Below are 16,985 nucleotides of genomic sequence, written 5' to 3' on the forward strand. Positions count from 1 at the left end.
CCACTCTATTCTAGTCAACATGTAAATCTGATTTCACCCTATGCTCTTTCAGAATTTTGGAATATCTGACCTGTAACCAGACTGGCAGTCTCAGCTTTCGTAAAAGAAGATCAGTCAAAGTTCTCAGAGGTCCATTTTACAAAGATTATGTAGAAGAATATACTGATCACACTGATGCTGTATACAACAAAAACACCAAGTTCAGGAATTTTCATGAAAATTCCCATTATTATGTTTTTTTTGAAGAGCATGGGGAAGGAAACGTTGGGTTTGGCCAAGAGCTCAAGAACCCTCAAATGGAAGATGTCCAGGCCTTTGACAACCATTACGACTATCCTGTCTGTGGAGGCAATGAAGATATAATATGTACTCCAGAGCCTGATGAGTTTAATCCCTGTGAGGACATAATGGGGTACAAATTTCTAAGGATTGTGGTGTGGTTTGTGAACCTGCTGGCCATACTAGGTAACATTTTTGTCCTTTTCATCCTTCTGACCAGCCACTACAAATTAACTGTACCACGATTTCTGATGTGTAACTTGGCCTTTGCTGATTTTTGCATGGGCTTGTACCTTCTCTTGATTGCTTCAGTGGATCTCCATACCAGGTCAGAGTACTATAATCATGCCATAGAGTGGCAGACAGGGCCTGGTTGCAATACAGCTGGCTTTTTCACAGTCTTTGCTAGTGAACTTTCTGTATATACGCTCACTGTAATCACCCTGGAGCGCTGGTATGCCATCACTTTTGCCATGCGCCCGGATCGAAAGATTCGCCTCCGACATGCTTTGGTTATCATGCTGGGAGGTTGGCTGTCATGCTTTTTTCTTGCTCTGTTGCCGCTGGTTGGAGTCAGCAGCTACAGCAAAGTCAGTATCTGCTTGCCTATGGACACTGAAACACCAGTGGCCGAAGCCTATGTTGTCTTTGTTTTAATATGTAACATTATTGCTTTTGTCATTATTTGTGCCTGCTACATAAAAATCTATGTCACTGTGCGAAATCCTCAGTACAAGTCAGGGGACAAAGACACCAAAATTGCCAAAAGGATGGCTGTGTTGATTTTCACGGACTTTCTGTGCATGGCTCCCATCTCTTTCCATGCGTTATCAGCCATTATGAGCAAGCCTTTGATAACTGTCACGAATTCCAAGATCTTGCTGGTACTCTTCTACCCACTCAATTCTTGTGCCAACCCGTTTCTTTATGCTATTTTCACCAAAGCTTTCCGAAGAGATATATTTATCCTGCTAAGCAGGTTTGGTGTATGTGAGCATCGAGCTCAAGTCCACAGAGGTCAAACAGTCTCCACCAAAAACAGCAGTGGCTCTTATGGGCAGAGAATCAGCCGAGGGATAGGTCAGATACTTACAAGCATTCAAGACCCAGTCAATGATTACCTCCCAGCTATGACAATGCAAGACCAAATTCTTGTAGAAGAATGCAAGCAAACTGAGCTATAACATCTGAAAGTATGATTACCACAATCTGGTCAACAGGTGGTTGTGCACTACAAGAAATCCAGTGAGAAGATACCATTTTTTCTTATCCTTTTTCCCTAATCTATCCTTTGTGATGATTGAAGTACCTTCCAAATGATTTTCTTTTAGATGAGTCATTCACTTGAACCTCTTGTTTCACACCCCTACCCATGCAGGTCAAAAGATTCTGTTCTGATGATAATACTGGAAGTGGATGTGAAAGCTCTATATAAATAAAAAAATTAACGTATACAAATAAATTCAGCAAATATGAAAGATGCCTTCATCTAACAATGGAAGCAGGAGACTAAGCATAAAAGTTGAAGGTACTTGTGTGACTGAAAAATAATATGTAGCTTTCTAAGTAAAATCAGATTAGCTAAAAAAAAAGTTTGAAGCTCTGAAATTTCAACTATCTTGTGTGAAAAGATTCAAATGTTTTTCTAATAGCAAACTTTCAAAACTTCCTCCAGGCCCTAAAATTGAACAGATTCCTTCTGCTTCAACCATCCTCACTTAAATTGTAGGCAGTCTTCAGTTTGCAACTTCTGGTTTAGTCACGTGAGGTGGGAAAAGAAGCCTCTTCATATTGACTGTATAGCAACATGTCCTGAACAGGACAGGGCAAGAAGGACTTTATCTCTTAGCACTTGCTATGCTGAGCTGCCTCACATCTACGCTTACGCAAAGGGAGTGGATTCTGCCTTCAGGTTACTTCATGCCCTTCAGTGCCTGGATTGAAGGCTAATTGCCAGCTCCTCCAACATGATTTAAAAACATCTCTCCAGCATGCAGTGAGGTCTGTAGCTGACTTTTGTAACATCTACAATAACATCTGAAGTACAGCTACATAAACCACGCTGTCAGCTTGTGTTTGGCCATAGCCTGTCTGCAGCCCAGGCACATAGCCTCCATACTATGCGTAAGGAAACATCACCTCGGATACGGGGAACATCCCACACTCCCTTGCTACAGCAAAGCAATAAAGCAGTCTCCTGTGCTACCTGCTGGTAGACTGGACCAGACCACAATCGAGCTTGGCTGTGAACAAATGAGCTTGGGCCTGGCTCTCTACATGTCCTGGAGACATCAGGACTCAGCCCAAGAGCTACTCTGCACCGGCCCGTGTGTTCACATCTGCATGGCCTGGCTGTCTGGCCTGATCTTGAGAGAAGGATCAGACCTGTCCTCAGATGATTGTAGAGACGAGCTCTCTAGGGCTGATACCAAGATTGCCTATTGATCATTTAGCCCATCTATTTGGAAGGCCTAACGTGAGAAGGGAGAATACTGAGTGAATGTATGCCTTCGGGTAGGCATTTGAAACTTCATTTTATAAAACCTATGCCGATTTTAATGATTTTTTTTTCCAAATTGCAGTCTTTGAGGAACAGTAGTTGAACAGACAGGAACTTTTTGTATGAAAGTTAGTAGTAATGCAAACACATAGAGCCCTTCAAACTGTAAACAATTACAGCTTGTAATTGCATTCTGAATTCCATATGCTTACTTCAATTCAAACACAATTTGATTCCATATTCCTGATTATAAATAAAGTCTGTGTAAGCGAGAAGACACAGGGACCTAGATTCATTAACTCTGTAACATGGTTTCATAAAAAACGATTCTGTCATTACCTCCATTAATAACCAACAATATTGTGTTATAGATTAATTTAGCTGCTTATTTTGGGGGGAGGAGGCATGCACTTCCATTTTCATTTAATTTCAACTAATTTTGAAATCAAAACTGCTGAAATACCATGCAAATAATAATTTATGACCTCTTCTTTTGTGCCCTGGGCTCACCTGGCATTAATTACAAACCCTAAGGCAGTTTAAGTGTGCAGATTAGAAAAATTTCCTAGGGAAAAAAAGCATTAGAATTGTGAATTGAGAATGCTCTGACCATATCTAAGAGGACCATATTTAGCAGGTTACAACAAGCTGCAAAAACATCCCTGCCAAGGGACCTCTGTTACCTTTCTGGCACTGGAATAATCAAAGGGGAAAAAAAAGTTATCCATATATGCTTTTCTGAGTTCCTTTATTTAGTATCTCGTCAGCAGCTAAGACAATCCAGTTCCAACGGACATATTATATGTTTTTGCTAGAGTTGTTAATGTGCTGGTGTACCAGTGATGGGGGAGGGCTTGAACCATATTCTTTTCCAGAAAGAAAGGGAAGATAAAAATCAACATTTAATTTAAAAGTACTTTTAAAAATAACAAAAGATCACTTATTTCAAACTTTCTTTTACCTTCCCTTTATCTTTTCATGATAGAAAATTTGTTCCTTAAAAAATACTAGGATATTGGAAAGGTGTGGTATGTGGGAATGATTATATGCTTTTAAATTAATATAGTTATTTGCTGTTACTAATGGATTATACATTTCCACATTATTGAACTAGTTTTCATTCTCTCCAAACCTTGCCTATACTTTTTTTCCATTAAAAGGGTTCTGTGTTATTGCCTTTATGAACAAAATTTAGTATTTCTATTTTATGCCTTGCATATTCCTTCTTGTGTTTAATTTGGTGAAAAATATTTAAAAGCTACGGGAAACATCCAGGCAATAGATTTTAAGTAATTTATTTGCCAGATTTTTACTCATTGTAAATATTTGTATGTTATATTGGATTTCTGCTAAGTCCCTTTTGCCATTTTTAGTCTTGCATACACCCTGATGTAATACTTGCTATTTTAAGTGTAACTCAACAAGATGTATTATTTCTGGCATTCAGTACATATTTTGTTCTAGAATACTTTAGAAATAATGCGAATATTGGAATAAAATGTTTTGCTGGAGATTGTAAGAGGCTTAGTGAATTCTTCTGAAAGTTTTAAAATATATTTTTCTACTTAAAAAAAAATAAGCTATTTCTCCTGCTTCTCCTGCGTTCAGCTTCACTGCTGTCCTTGGCTAGCCCATAACCAAAAAGATTGACCATGAGTCAGTCTATCTGGTGGAGGTTCCTTCCCCTATTCCCCACTAGCTAGGCAAGGGATGTCCTAAACAGCCATCTCAGTGCAGCAAGGATGGAAAGGAACAGTAGCACTGCAGAGTGGAGTTCCAAAATCACCATTAGTTACATCCAAGATAATCAGAAGAATCATCTAACAGCCATGAAATTCCCTTCAAAAGACTAAATTTGATATCTGATCTTTTCCACCCTCCTTCCTAAACCTAATAGTCATTGCAACAGTCACATGCACAAGGACTGGATACTTAATGAGAACACACTTACATAGCAGTAGCAAGATTTTTTTTTTTTTTTTGTGGTGGAAAGACTCTGCTGCAGGAACTCTCACAGTAACTAAATAAATCTGACCATATGCAGAGAGGATCCCTCCTACTAGTCCTTCCATTAAAGTGAATGGCCCTCGTGCCATATTTGCCAAAATTTATGCTCTATGCTCCTTCTAGTTCGGTAATTCTCATCAGTGAAGAAAAAACGCTACTAATCCGTCACCTTGACGTTACTTTGAAAAACTGTGTAAGGGACAATTCCCATTGCTGAAAACTGTCAAAGTGCTCTAATATCAGTAAGTCTTGACATACTCCTCTCCCCTTTGTAGAAAACTCAGCTGTATCTGAGTATATCTGTATACCTTGCTATTGCCTGTAATTTTGCTTCTCTCTTACATGAAGCTTTAGGATGCAAAGAAAGCTTTTTCTCAGCTGTAGATGCTCAGATGTATCTGCATAAGGAACCTGGAAAAAGGAGTTAAAAAGTGACAAAGTCTGCAAAAATATTTATTCAGAGCAGTAAGAATAACAGACAGCTATGAAAAACTGTATAAAGACTCCTTAAGACTGACAGACTGTCAGGTGAAATTCAATGTAGATAAATGTAGTGATAAATGTAGTGTCAAAAACAGAAGAATTCACATCTTAAAAGATGTGCTGTGAGCTGACAACCACAATTCAGGAACAAGATCTTAGGGGTATGATAGATGTTTCCATGAAAGTGCCAGCTCATGCTTCCTAGAGATCAAAAAAGCAAACCAGATAATAGACAATATTGAGAAAGGAACAGAACACAAAGCAAGTAATTATTATATCGCTGTATAAATCCGTGGCTTCTCTGCATCTTGATGTGATTATAGATCTTAAAGGCATGAGCAGCTTGGAGCAGCAGTGTTACTGAACTTTTTGTGAAAGGATATTATGGATCAGTTTGGGGACAACGGAAAATTCGTGTAACAGAAATCCATTGAAAAATACTAAAAACACAGAAACCATCTATCTCAGGATGTTTCTGAACCGCAAATGGTTGCAGGATGGGAGTACTTGGGGAGCGTGTCATATGTGCTTGCCCTGTTCTTTCATGCTTCCCTGGCCACACACCTTCAGCAGCTATCGAAAACAGGATCCTGGCATAGACAGACTTTTGGTCTGGTCCAGGGCAGCCACTTGTTCTTGTGCAGCCGAAGTTGCCAGATCATTCGGTCTGTGCAGTTAAAAAGCTAGCCAACCGAGTGAAGACCACCAATATCCCCTGTTCATATAGCACTACCTCAACGGATTTGAACTCATGGCTGAAGTGAAAGGGCACAGCCTGGCCAGCTTCTCGCAAAACCTTGTACAGAAATTGGAAGAGCCAATGTTAACATTGTCTTCAGGGCTTCTGCTGGCTCTGGGAGACTATTTCAGATTGAAAATAGAATGTAAAACAATCCTCTTTTAAAGTGGCAGAGAATGCTATCATCTCCTCTCTACATAAGCTTCTGTGATTCTATTTGCATGGTTTGTAGTGGAAAAAGATACATTATGAAAATTTTTTTCATTCTCAGGCACAGTGAAGAATGTAAAGCTGACCTAGAGCTCTAGATGTGAGTACTTCAAACTTTCTCTGAGTAATTTAATTTAAACTAGTTATAGCCAACCTATGGCAGTCTCTGCTGTACCTAAAGAGAGACTTTTTTCTTCCTTGCGTGGACATCTGTTTCAGATGACATCATTTGATAAGGGGTGGCTATAGTCAAAATAAAACACATCCTGCTATGCAGTCTTAGAATCTGAAAAGAACACAAGTATAAAATGCAAGTTTCAATCACTACCGTAGCATTTTGGTTTATTAACATAAGTGAAATATACTTTCATTTTCCCTCTTGCTGAATAGTTTAAATATTAATGCTCATAGCATAGTCTTTGGAGATTCTGTATTAAAGAACTCTTTAAAAGCAAAGTCTGATTTGAGCAGACCTCCCTGCTCATGTGTTAAAACAAACCCAGCCCTCCTTCCATGCTGTTTGGTTAGGCTGTTCAGTAGTAGCAGCATAGTCTGCTTTGTTTTTCAAACAAATGCCGGCCATCCTCACTCTAAAGCCACTCAGTAATCAAATGGTTTCTAGCTTGCAGTTAAAATTGGGCTAGGGGAGACAAAGTTATTTGGACCTATTAATTGTGCCTTTCCTTTGTGCACTCCCCTCCTCCTTGGTAGAGATTTTGAAAACACATGGCATTATACTGCACTTCGATGTAGGCCTTGTGGGCTAAGGTACAAGTTGTGAAGGGCCATTATCATGCCCTGGAACAGAAGACTGTTAAGAGGTCTTAGTGACGCACAGAGATTTTGACAGCATTGTAGACCTAAAGTTCGTATTGGTACAGTAGTATATGCATAACAAAATCAAAATATTTTGATCTGTTTTTGTCCAGTCACCTCCATCTGACCTAACTGATTTTTGTGTGGCTACCCACCGTGTTGTGAAAAGTGAACAAATGCAGGTTCTATTGGCCAATACACAGTGTTTCATCAGCAGAACCCCTCCTTATCCCTCAATGCACACATACAGCTATGAATTGCCACAGCACCTCAAAATGTCTGATACTCAGATTAGACAGGGTAGCAATTGTGTGGAAAATGTATAATTCTTGTAACTGCCTGTCCTTATTTTCCACACTGAAAATATGGGACAAGTATTCCCAGATACAGGAAAGTCTCATTGACTGTAGAGTAGGACTTGGAATTCACTTGGCCCATCCTTAACTTATTCCTTCTGAGAGCTTACCTGCTGCAGGATTAATACAAACCAATTTGAAACTAACCCTGCTTTTTGGGTAGAAGCCTTCCTTGCTGTCCTGATTATATGCAATGTCAAGCCTCGTATGTATGGCCAAAGCAAAGCCTGCATGCCTGCCTCACTCCAGGTACCACTCAAGGAATTGTCCGACCTCGCAAGTGCTGAGCAGAGAACGATCACTTCTCTTGAGTTGCTGGCTACATTACCAAGAGGGGTAATACCATCTAGATACTACAAGAGGAGTACAGGATCTGGATCACCAGTAGGTGGCAACAGCTATTTTACAATTGCGAGTCAGATACTTAAAAGTCAGTGAGGCCATCTCTGTGTTGCTCCCAGGACAGTTTGTGGAGATCTTGGCTTGCTCTTCAGAAAAAGATAGGTTCCTCCATTGAATGTACGTAAAGTTTGCTTGCCTATTTCAAGCAGTCTGGATCATCCGGCAGGCACCTCTGTCTAGGCATTATATAGGCAAAACTGGAAAGCTATAGCAGATTGATAAAAGTTTTCTTGAGAACATATTCCTACTTCTCCAGAGCTCAGCTTCTCTGTAGTTATGGTCATCTCAAGCTGTATCTTTATTGCTACACATTGAGCACTTCCATTAAAGGTCATAGAGCTTTGTCAGTTTGTTAGATGAGGAAGAGCAGACTCATTGCAGTTCTCAGCTATTCCACTATGTAGCTGTGATGAGGTCAGTCTCTTTTCTTCTTTTTTTTAAAGGAATGAAATCTGTTGTGAACAGCAACTTCATTCAGAACACATACCTAAGAGTTCATTATACAGTCATTATTACAATGTGATTGGAATTTGTAACATGTCTATATACTGTAATTTCTTTTAAAGCCCTTCTTCATGGCCAAGAGGAGCCTACCTGTTGCAATGAGATTGACGGCTGGCTAGACTGCCAAACCCTATGCCAGCTGTTTTGCAGCTGAACCACCTATTTCAACTGACATGACAGTAGCTTTTCCATCAAAAGGTAACACTGAAGAAAAATGACAAAACTCCCTCTTTTGTGAGGGTAAAGCTGCAACAAATAAAATACAATCGGTAACATGAGTTTTTACAGAAAAGCTATCATTGCAAATTCTGAGGCAACATGTGACTGAGCATCTTCCCTTTGGCTTGCTGCTGATACTCAGGTGCTATCATGCATATGGTAATCAAGCAGCATGAAGGCTGTGTTCATGCTGCATGTGCAGTGCTGTTTTCATTTTGACTGTAGTTGATGAAATCTCTAAATCATATGCGGACTACTGCTGCTGCCTAGAGGGAACTGTGGAAACAACAGATCAATTCTTTCTAGCTAGCTACAGATTTCCAGTTAAACCCAGCAATAATGTCTCAGTAAAAGCAGCAAGAATCATTTTCTGATAAAAAAGAACACAGGAAGGGCAGCTGACACACTGGCAGATGCACTTCCCATGAAGAGGGAGAGGGGCAGAGGACAGGGGTATTTTACTCCTTATACGCACTTCTTTTTCTGCAGATGATTTGGTTTGCACCTTAGCTTTCAATTTGTATTAAAAAAACCAAAAACAAACAAACAAAAAACCACCCTACCTTCTACTACCTTCTATCTTCATCCTCCGTGTAATCTCAGCTTCCTCTTCCAGATTCTGTTTAAGCTTTCTACCTCTACTCCCAAAAGAACAACTCTATGCTCTATTTGATGAAGGAGTTTACTTTTCCCAGCTATTATTTAGAAGTTTTTAAGTACATTGCAGCATATACACAGCCACCTCAAGGAGAAACTACAAAGCTGGTTGAAGATTATGACAGCAATTTAGGATAGAAAATGAAAGCTGAAGGCTATTCTGAATTAAGAACATGACCTGCTAAAACTAAAAAACACTCTACTTACCGTCTGCACTCTTCCAAAAACAACTGAGATGTCTGCAACATGGATACATTTCTTTAACTGACAAACACTTAGCATCAGTACCGTCACCACACAGGAACACTTGCCCACCTATCAACTTTCTAAGCTAAATTCTCTCTCTCTCTCTCTCTCTGACACACACACACACACACACACAATTTTGTTAGGTGTTGCTTTGTTTTAGGTTTAAAGCTATTTATTAAAATCTGGCAGCCGACCTACTGATTCAGTCTAAAAAAAATGCTATGCCAGAAATATTATTCTGAGCACTAACATTTTGTCCTTGTTAGAAGCTCTAACAAGTTAAACCTGGAAGGAAAGAATGTCCATCCTGCAAAACTTTGGAGTTTTCTGAAAGATTTGCAATCCAAGACAGAGCAAAACCTACAAACAGGATTTCTACAGGATGACTTCTGCAGTATACATCATTTTTAAATGTTGAATTTCCCCAGAATACCGGGTTTCCCAGAACACACTACCCGTTAAGTCAGGGCAACCTACCTGGAGTCAGCCAGTTCCTCTGAGGGCAAAGTATTCAGTGGCTAGGAAATCCTCAGATACTGGTCAGGGCACACAGGGAGCCCTGTCTGCACAGACTTTGCAGCAGCATTCCTAGGAGAAATGGAAATAAGCCTTTGGAAAAACCAGGAAGCCAGGTGGTTTGGCAGAAAAGATTGCCTTCTTTGTTTTGTTAATCCAAACTGTTTTCTCCATCATCAGCTTAAACACTGCTTGAAAAGATTTTTTTCTACCTTGGCATTAAATCCTGCCAGCTCCTACACTGACTTGAAAAGGAGTATCCCAACTCTCCTGGGATTCCCAACATGTCATCTGTTGCAGGTATCTAGAGGGCTTGTCTGCAGGACAGTTCTGCTTCATGTAGTACCTCTAGCAAAGCAAAAGCATTTCTAACTGGACAGAATCACCTGAGTCCACACTTAAACTTACTATAGAAATTTTAATTTTTACAATTAATGATAAGCTTTATTCTGGCATTGTTGAAATACCTTCATCTGAATTAAACATTGTTTTCAATTTTAATAAATTCTTGGTTACAAAACTGAACTTAAAAAAACCTCAAAATCCCAGATACATAGACATATGTATATTTTAAAAAAACAATCTGTCACTCAAAGACATTTTAAAATACCAACTGACAAGTACCTATCTTCAGAGAGGGGCTTTTGAGTTGTGTTGTAATGGACAGCTCAGCACCATTTAAAAGCGAAGTGCTATTTTTAGTTATTTATCTTCTCTGCATATTACCCCCCCATTATTTCAAATTGCCTTCTTTCAAGTCAAGCAAGTGAGGACATGCACATTTATACTGCCTAAAAGGGGAGTTAATTGCACAGGCATTTCTCACAAATAATTAGAAAGTCTTCATTCTAAAGAATAACTTGCCATGAAAATACTTTTCTGAATGTTATATAGCCACACCAAAAGGTCAAAGTAGTTCAACTGCAGTTCATTTGTCTGTACTATAGATGAGGGTTACTGCATATAAAAGGATTAGTGTTTTTTGCATAATCCCATTCCTGGTGAAAAAATAATTTAAAAACAACTGATAAAATCAGCTCTGACAATAACTGGCAAGATCTCCAGTCTTTAAGTAAAGCATTCTTACAAACAAGAAAAGCCCTGAACTCCAAACAAATTCCAGTACCGACATAGTTTAAGACAACCTGTAAAGAATTACATCTAGGTGAAACTAAACTAACTATATTAATAGGCTAACATCTTAACATTCTTATCCTCTCATACTTCTGCAATAAAGGATTAAACTATTAAAAAAAATCAAATTAAAAAATCTGGTATTTTTAAATACATTTGGTTTCTTTAAAAAAAAAAAAAAAGGGAAAAAGCCCTTTGAAATACTTTGCTCGTGGCTGAGCACAATTGAGAAAGCAGTTAAATTTCACAATGGTAATTTTCTTTCTCATCTTTCCACAGAGGAATAAGAATCAGGTTTTTTTTTTGTTTGGGTTTTTTGTTTGTTTGTTTAAGTTCACTACTAATTTGTCACTGATCTACTTTCCCTCTTCTTTTTTAGGCTTTTTTGAAAATGTTTTGGCCAGAACAACAGGCCATTTTTTCTAAGTTGGTTTTTCTACCACAGTATGCAAACTCAGCCTGCAGTGACCGTTTTTCCTAAAATATCACAATTTGTGATTTGTTTATTCGGAATCACCTCCGAATCCTTTTTGAAATCATTTGTAAGGCAAATTTTATAGGAAAAGTAGTATTAGATTCCCAGGTGACAAGAAAAGGATTTATACAAAACCTCCCCCACGTAAGAAAAAATGACCACTCCTTATGATTCTTGCCTTGCTCTATCTTTACACTGCTATAGCTAAAGATTATTTCAAAATCACTGCATACCAGAATACAACCCTCCACACAGGAAGTATGGCCTATTTTCTTCTTCCCTAAATGTATTTGGAATTTCAAGTTGAAAACTTAGCTTTCAAAAAAAAAAGCACTAGTCAGGTCTCGAGAGACTGTTGTTAGCCAAGACCTAAAGGACGTCACCTGCTTACACTAGAAAGCAGTTTTGTCAAATCAGTTTAACTGGTGAAGCCTTTATTAATCAGCCAGCTCTTCTCTAAGGACTGCACATTTTATTGCTCAAGACTGTCTTGCATTGCCATTTGAAGGACTTGTGTTCTAGATGACCCACTGAGTTATTCAACCAATCTTGTTTCAAGATCCAAGTCTCAGGTTACTGTAGGGAGATAATTAAATAAATTTGAAAAACCTAGCCTCAAGATTAAAATGCTAATTTTGTATAACAACATAATTATGCTAAACGGAGAGCCCACAAAGCCCATTCGGTAAGTAGGTGACAGAGAAAGAAACACTGTTTCTCTTAGCTCGAAGAAATTAATTCTGTTATGAAAATAAATTCAGAATCTTCAGTGTTATTACACTGCAGTGTTATCTGCATTAAAAATCACATATTAAACAAATGCACATGCAAGATAGTAAATGAAGTGGCAAACAGTTTTAAATAACATCTTTAATTAAAGTTTTTGCAAAGGCAAAATATTAAACTTAAAATAGGTCTTAGTACATCAAAATACTAAGTTCTCTAATTGTATTCCAAGCATGGCCTTTGAAACATAATATCCTGTATATCACAGAGGAGCAACCTTGATCTGCAATTGTACAGAATGAATTTTACAAACATAATAAATATATTTACCCCCTTACACATAACAGTATATGTACAACAGCAGTTGACAATAGTAGCTCAGAACAGCAAAAAAGGATATTCCCCCACTCCATATTTTATTGGTACCCTATGCATCTTGGAACATGTCTCATAGGATGACTGTACACATAGCTAACCCAAGGCAGTTCTTCCTGTTAAAAAAGTTCCTTTTGTTCCACAATGTCTAATCCACCAGATAATAATTGAAAGACACACCGCATGAACTGCTTTAAAAACAAACAGTAATAAGGGAAAAAAAAAAAAAAAAAGGTAGACAACAGGGAAACCAAAGGACTGTTTTTATACATTTCCCAACCAAATACTGTAAGGGGAAAACAAGACTTTAAATGCAAGAAACTGACACGCAAAAATGTGCAAGTTTCTTCATCTTCTGTAATAATTAATCTCAAAATCTGAAAACAACTATGATTTCAATTGGGGGGGTGGAGAGAAGGGGGTAGCTTAGGGCACCACAGCCCCCCCCAATGCTCGGTAAGGCAGCCCAATATTAATCCAGCGTGCGATATCCTAAAACCACTGTTAACTTCCTGCACTTCTTGTTGCATTCTAATCGGGAAGCTTTGGGGCTTGGGGGGATTTTGAGGTTTTGGGGGCTTTCTTTGTTTCAAGGAACTTTTATAAATCAAAGAGATTGACTCAAAAATGAACTTCAGTTAACCAGACCTCTAACTCCTGCACTGAAATTACAGAATTTTACTCTGAGATTGTTTTATGGTGCCATAATCACTGTTAACTACCAAATGGTAAAACTATCTTCACAGAACAGAATGAAATTCAACACTCCTACACTGCAGAAGAAATAGAAAAACATTTATAAAAAATTCTGTTGTATGACACAGTATTTTCTTCGTGTTTTTCTAGGAACTGTGCTTCAGAATCGTGTATGATAGTCTTGGAAATAAACTGTGACCACAATTTTTGCTTTAAATCGTGATTAGGGAACTGAATGATGTTCAAATGCAACTTCTGATTTCAACGCAGGAACAAGGAATATGAAACTTTAAAGAAATCTTGTGACCAACCAGCAACCGAGGGGGGAATAAAATGATACTTTTTATTTAAATAGTCCAATATAAAGTTCCTTATGTGACTAAATTCTCTATTACCTCCTTAACAGAAAACATACTTCAATTCATTTTCAACTTAGATGTTTTTAAATAATTGCACACACTAAAACCCAACAAAATTAGAACAAAACTGTTACTTTTATGATTGAAGCACTGCAGGAAATCTACTCGCTCAGGAATCAAAAAAAAAAAAATTTGTCATGCTGGCAAAACAGGTATTCTGCAAACTGAAAAGGCACAAGACTCCTGGTTTTGCCTAGTTCCTCTGCAAGTTTCCATCAGCCATCATAGTTACAATTATGAAGTTATCTTTCCCCATATTTTTCCATCATAAAAAGGTGCTCCATTATCTGTGCAAATTTAAACATAAGCCCTCTTGAAATCATTAATTGCCTCCATAATACTGAACTATTTAAATGAAAAAAATTCTATTTCCAAGGAGAAAAAAAAAAAAAACATTTATGGACTATGAACATGGGAATCCCTTGCCCTCTGAAAGGAATGGTTTCTGTGGAACCTAATGAAATGGTCTGTTCAGTTACATTGTTAAAACCATGATTAAAAATTCAAGTACAATAATAAAATTAAGCAAACTACATTCTTATAGCAAGCCACTACAATAAAATGAAATTAAAACATGCTTTTTGATTTAAAAAAGGAACACTTGATGTAGCAATAAGAGCACAGTTTGGTATGTTCATGTTTGACTGGCTTTCAGAAAACTTCACAGGTACTTGTATTTGAAGACAAGACTTCTTATCTGACAAGCATACCATACAATTAGCTTGCAAGAGACTGTGCAAGTTCAGACAGCTTCTAACATCCTTCAAAACAGGCTAATCTTAAGTTACCTTTAAAGTTCTGGTATCCCTCAGAAATAAATAAAAAGGCTATGCAGCTTCTAGTATACACACGTGGGTGAAGAATCAAAGATGTATGAAAACAAAGTGTTGTACAGTAATCTGGGTTCCAGTAGCATAAACAGGAATCTATAGCTAAAGGGTTTTTTTTTTACCTGGTTTGGTTGTGCAGCGTTATGGGATTTGTTTGAAGTCCATTATTTAAGACTTACTGGTAATAGATATGGAAGGATGAGGAAAGGAAGTAGTTGGTACATTACTGATTTCATTGCAGTTATACATAGTTTAAGGGTCAACAGTGGTTAAAAAAAAGTTTTCTGCTTTGTTCAGAAGAAAACAAACACCAGTCAGTTTGAGATACCCTGAAGCCCCGAGCCAAAAAATGTACTCTATTGGATTATGCCACTACTTAACAATGAACTAGTAAAAGGAGAAATTAACTTTTCTGAAGCTTACGTATGCAGATGGCTTACTAACAAACACGGCTCTAGACATGGGCTACAGACAGTTTCAAGTCTGTGTCAATGAGACCCACAGGTGTGAAAAATCACAACAAAAAAACCCCTCTTTACCATGTATTTGAATTTTCTACATGCTACTGAGACTATGAATGCACTTGGCAAGTAAAGCCTAATGACAATGAGACTAGCGCTTAAATATTGCTAAAATACACTTACGACTTTGTTAAATAATGTTTTAAAAGTTTCATTTCTCAAGAAAGGCCAGAAATTGTGGGTCAAATGTCTGCTTCTGAAATCCTTCAATTCCGTTAAAATTATCTTTTTTGTGTCCTTTTCATTGTTTTTTTTTTTCCAAGCACCCAACAAAACAGCATTTTCTGAAATGCTGAGCCACATGAACATTCCTTCCACAACAGTTTAAGTATAATGCCCATTCCCTCTCCTCATTCAAAACTGCACTTCTGAAAGCAGGGTTTGGAAGAATAACCAATGCACGAAGAAAAGGGTGTTCACAGCTCTCAGAAGAGGAGGGCAGTGGGGGGGGGACCACCTTACTGCTTTTAACAACAACCACAAAAAAAAAAAAAATCACTCTGGAAAAGGCAAGTGAGGAAGCTATTACATGAGGTTTAGTGCATCCAACTACTTGATTTTCCATTACCAAGTCAGCCTAAAGATACTCTAACAAAGTTTGTGTTCTCAAAGCTGTGCAGCTCTTTTCACAAAACTACATGCCACCTGGAAACGTTAAAGAGATTAACTGCTGCAGGTAACTTAGGGCTATACTTCTTAGTAAGCAAACCTTTGATTAACAGACTTGCAGCTAGGATATTAGAACTTTTATGTGATTTTTCTATGTTAATTTAGTCATTCCTGTGGTCTGTTCAAATATTTGTCCATGTCTGGACTACAGATGCAGTAAGTGAAGGAATGCATCTATTATATGATTACCTACACATTTCATTCAAAAGGTCTCCAAAGCCTTTTTAAGAAGTCAGTAGAAACTATTATTATTCCTTCAGTTCAATGATGCTGAATCACCAAACAGCAGGAATACAGGTAACGACTTAAGCAGCCTGACGTCGTGGGGGGGAGGGGGGGGCCTACAGGTGCTTAGTATTTAAAAAACATAGCCCTAAATAAAAGATGTCATTCACATGAAATAAAAATATTTTTGAAACATAAGTGATCATTTTACCATTTTGTAACTGCGAGGAACAAGAATTTGCTTATGGGGAATGGATTTCAAAACAACAAATAGATATAATAATTAATGAGCATATCAGAATTAAAAATATTTTCCTTATACACGTTATTTAAAATTTAACACCTTAATTCTTACCCTTCTGTACAAAGCTTGCACGCAGTTTAAGTAACATTCTTACCATCCTCACTACCAAAAGGAAGTGTTCAAAGCAAAGATTTGTACACACAATAAGCATTTTCAGATTAATAATCTATCAAAGGGAAGAGTTCCTTCAATCAGTGGAAGAAATATTTTAAAATTTTAAACCAAGGGAAGAAGGGGGAGACAAAGCCTTACATGCTAAATACCAGCTGTAGGTACCTGTATGTAGAATTGATAATTAAGGTATTCCTAACACACAAAACCAGCTCCCAGACAACGCTATAGCTGCTACAGTCCATGGCTTGCTCATCTGTAGTAGTGTCTTTGTTGCCACATTTTATCTTTGTTCCGATAGTTTTGTTTATGCTTTATTTCTCATGTGCAGATACATATTTTGGTTGAAATATATGTCCAAGTCTCAACCTTTCTGCTTTTGAATTTTTTTTTCCTCTTATAGAGAGGTTTGTTGTTTTTTTTTTTGTTTGCTCTTTGTCTTAAAAACTTCACCATTCTGCATCCCCAATGGCTTTGGAAAATACATAATCTCTTCCATTAAGATTCATGATTCCATCTTTGAGGTGAAATTTCCATTTGTTTTTACTTCTGTGGATCTAAAA

General features: G+C 37.7%; 2 protein-coding genes across 3 annotated transcripts in view; one reads left to right on the top strand and one right to left on the bottom strand.

Moving 5' to 3' along the window:
* TSHR (thyroid stimulating hormone receptor) overlaps nt 1-4,283 on the top strand; it is a 71,375-nt gene extending 67,092 nt beyond the window's left edge. For both annotated transcript variants that reach the window (XM_009670487.2, XM_068946716.1), the window contains one exon: nt 53-4,283. In XM_009670487.2, the coding sequence (XP_009668782.2) occupies nt 53-1,463 (1,411 nt within the window). In that variant the 3' untranslated portion in view covers nt 1,464-4,283. The remainder of the gene's footprint in view (nt 1-52) is intronic.
* An 8,118-nt stretch (nt 4,284-12,401) lies between these two features.
* The window catches only part of GTF2A1 (general transcription factor IIA subunit 1), a 29,023-nt gene continuing 24,439 nt past the window's right edge, over nt 12,402-16,985 (bottom strand). Inside the window, exon 9 of the mRNA XM_068946720.1 lies at nt 12,402-16,979. Coding sequence (XP_068802821.1) covers nt 16,872-16,979 — 108 coding nt within the window. The 3' untranslated portion in view covers nt 12,402-16,871. The remainder of the gene's footprint in view (nt 16,980-16,985) is intronic.

Source organism: Struthio camelus, chromosome 5, assembly GCF_040807025.1.
Source record: "Struthio camelus isolate bStrCam1 chromosome 5, bStrCam1.hap1, whole genome shotgun sequence".
Lineage (NCBI taxonomy): Eukaryota > Metazoa > Chordata > Aves > Struthioniformes > Struthionidae > Struthio > Struthio camelus.